This window comes from Galeopterus variegatus, unplaced genomic scaffold, assembly GCF_000696425.1.
Source record: "Galeopterus variegatus unplaced genomic scaffold, G_variegatus-3.0.2 Scaffold1287, whole genome shotgun sequence".
In the NCBI taxonomy this organism is placed as follows: Eukaryota; Metazoa; Chordata; class Mammalia; order Dermoptera; family Cynocephalidae; genus Galeopterus; species Galeopterus variegatus.
In genome coordinates this window covers 4328-6302 of record NW_007727398.1, presented here as the reverse complement: position 1 = coordinate 6302, position 1975 = coordinate 4328, and the positions used below count along the sequence as shown (strand labels likewise).

At 44.3% G+C, this 1975-nt stretch overlaps 1 protein-coding gene across 1 annotated transcript in view; it reads right to left on the bottom strand.

The window, feature by feature from the left end:
* The window catches only part of TF (transferrin), a gene marked incomplete at its 5' end in the record, with an annotated part of 5460 nt that extends 4178 nt beyond the window's left edge, over window positions 1-1282 (bottom strand). The window contains one exon of the mRNA XM_008576098.1: window positions 971-1282. Within this exon, the coding sequence (XP_008574320.1) occupies window positions 971-1282 (312 nt within the window). The remainder of the gene's footprint in view (window positions 1-970) is intronic.
* Between the last annotated feature and the right edge of the window lie 693 nt (window positions 1283-1975).

Genomic DNA, 1975 nt, shown 5'->3' with positions numbered 1-1975 from the left:
TATATAGCACCTAGGAAATGTTCATAAACGGCTCAGTATTGTCATTATGTGCCTTAAAAGGACTTCTGAAGATATGCGACCTTAATTTAAAAAAAAAAAAAAAAGCTAATGGTGAATCAACAGGCAGGAAGCTATACCTGAAAGGAAGGTGATGTTTATGTGTAGAGGGGCCTTCAGGATTAAAATACTTAGGCAGCCCTCCAGTTCCCCACAAGGCTGGCCCTGAGATGGTGGTTCTCCCCAGAGGGCAGGCTCTCTGAGGACAGGGGTCCTGTGTTTTTCAAACTGTTGAGAACGGTGCTCAGTCTGCCTAGGCAAGAGAAACAGAAATCTACTCTTCATGACTTCTATCAAGGAATGCTGGGAAACAGGATCAGTCTGTTCCTTCATTTTCAGAAAGAAGAGAGTGGAGAAAATGAGGGTACCAGGAGCAAAGTCAGGGGGAGCAGGAAGGTGTATATCTGTTCCCAAGGGCACATGGATCACATGGGAACTTATCTCCAGTGACCAGGAGATATAAGCAGGCCTGGGAGATCCAGTCCCGTAGTTATACAGCTAGTGGGTTTTGAGCACTTCCTGAGGTCCAGGCATTTTCCTATGCCCTTTGAGTGTATTACTTCACTTAATCTTCATATTAACTGAGATGTGGGCAAAACTGTTATTATTCCTATTTTATATGTGAGAAAACTGAGGCATGAAGAGGTTAAATCATATATCCAAGTTGGCACAGCTAGGAAGCTGCTAAGCTGAGATCCAAACCCAGATATTCTAGTCCACAACGCATGGCATCTCAATTCTAGTTTTCAGAAAGAAAATGCTGGAGTCAGGGTTGCACTAAGCTGTGAATTTCCCCAAATAACCCACACCCATCTAGTAAGAAAAAGTGAGACGCCCTAGCTGGTCCATACCTNCCCCAAATAACCCACACCCATCTAGTAAGAAAAAGTGAGACGCCCTAGCTGGTCCATACCTGCTGGTTGTGTAATACTTTCTTAACACAAGCTGCCTTATCTTCCCGTGAGACCACAGCATGATTCGGGCCTCGGGCCAGGTAGCAGTTTTGAGCATCGGCCACAGGCTTCCTGGTGCCATCGGGGCACAGCAACTCAAAGTCTTGTTCCTGCAGATTCTTAGCCCACGCATCAGGGTTTGCTCCTGGGGAGAGAAAGAAAGTGGATCCAGCCACACCTGATGGCTTTGATCCAGGTGCCCTCACTGGGGGGATGTGACCGACTGATCGACTGGTGTGTGGGAGACCTGGGCCCACACAGAAGTGCCCACATTGGTGTTACAGCAATGTGGAGAGGAAGTGTCCACAGGGTGACACTTGACTCACACTTACCAGATATTAATGGTGACCTCCCCTTCCAACCTTCCTCACCCAGCCAGGCGAGAGTGAACTATGTTCTGTGGATGTTCAAAATAATCATTTCTACTAAATTGCAAAGGCTTTTGTACTTCTTGCTCTGGCATAGGAAGAATGTGCTGCTCTAAGCCAGGTTTGTAACTTCTGTGCTATAGCATATGGCATCTCCAAACAAAAGAACTTTCCCTCAGAAGACACTTTTGAAATCTGCACCAACATTTTAACTCTGACTCCCTCATACTAGTTGTAAGTGAAAATGTGCACATGCTGATGTCGTACACAGGTCCGTATCCTGTCTCAGCCTATTGACTCATCTTCTCGGTATTCCCTCTGGAAAAAAAATCTCATCCATTCTCAGGGTTTCAGCTTCTTCCTCCTGAGACAGTTTTTAAGTACATTTTGCCAACTTTTATTTCTCTCCCATAATGCAAGATTGCAACCTTTTTTATTCATTCATTTTTTATTTAATTTTCTCTCTTTAATTGGTACATGAGATCACACTCATAAATTTTGGAATATATTGATATATAAACTAAAAGCCCTCCTTTCCTACACTCCCCAAATCTCACTGAGAGCTGTAGCTCTAATCCTTGATTATCACATTTGCAT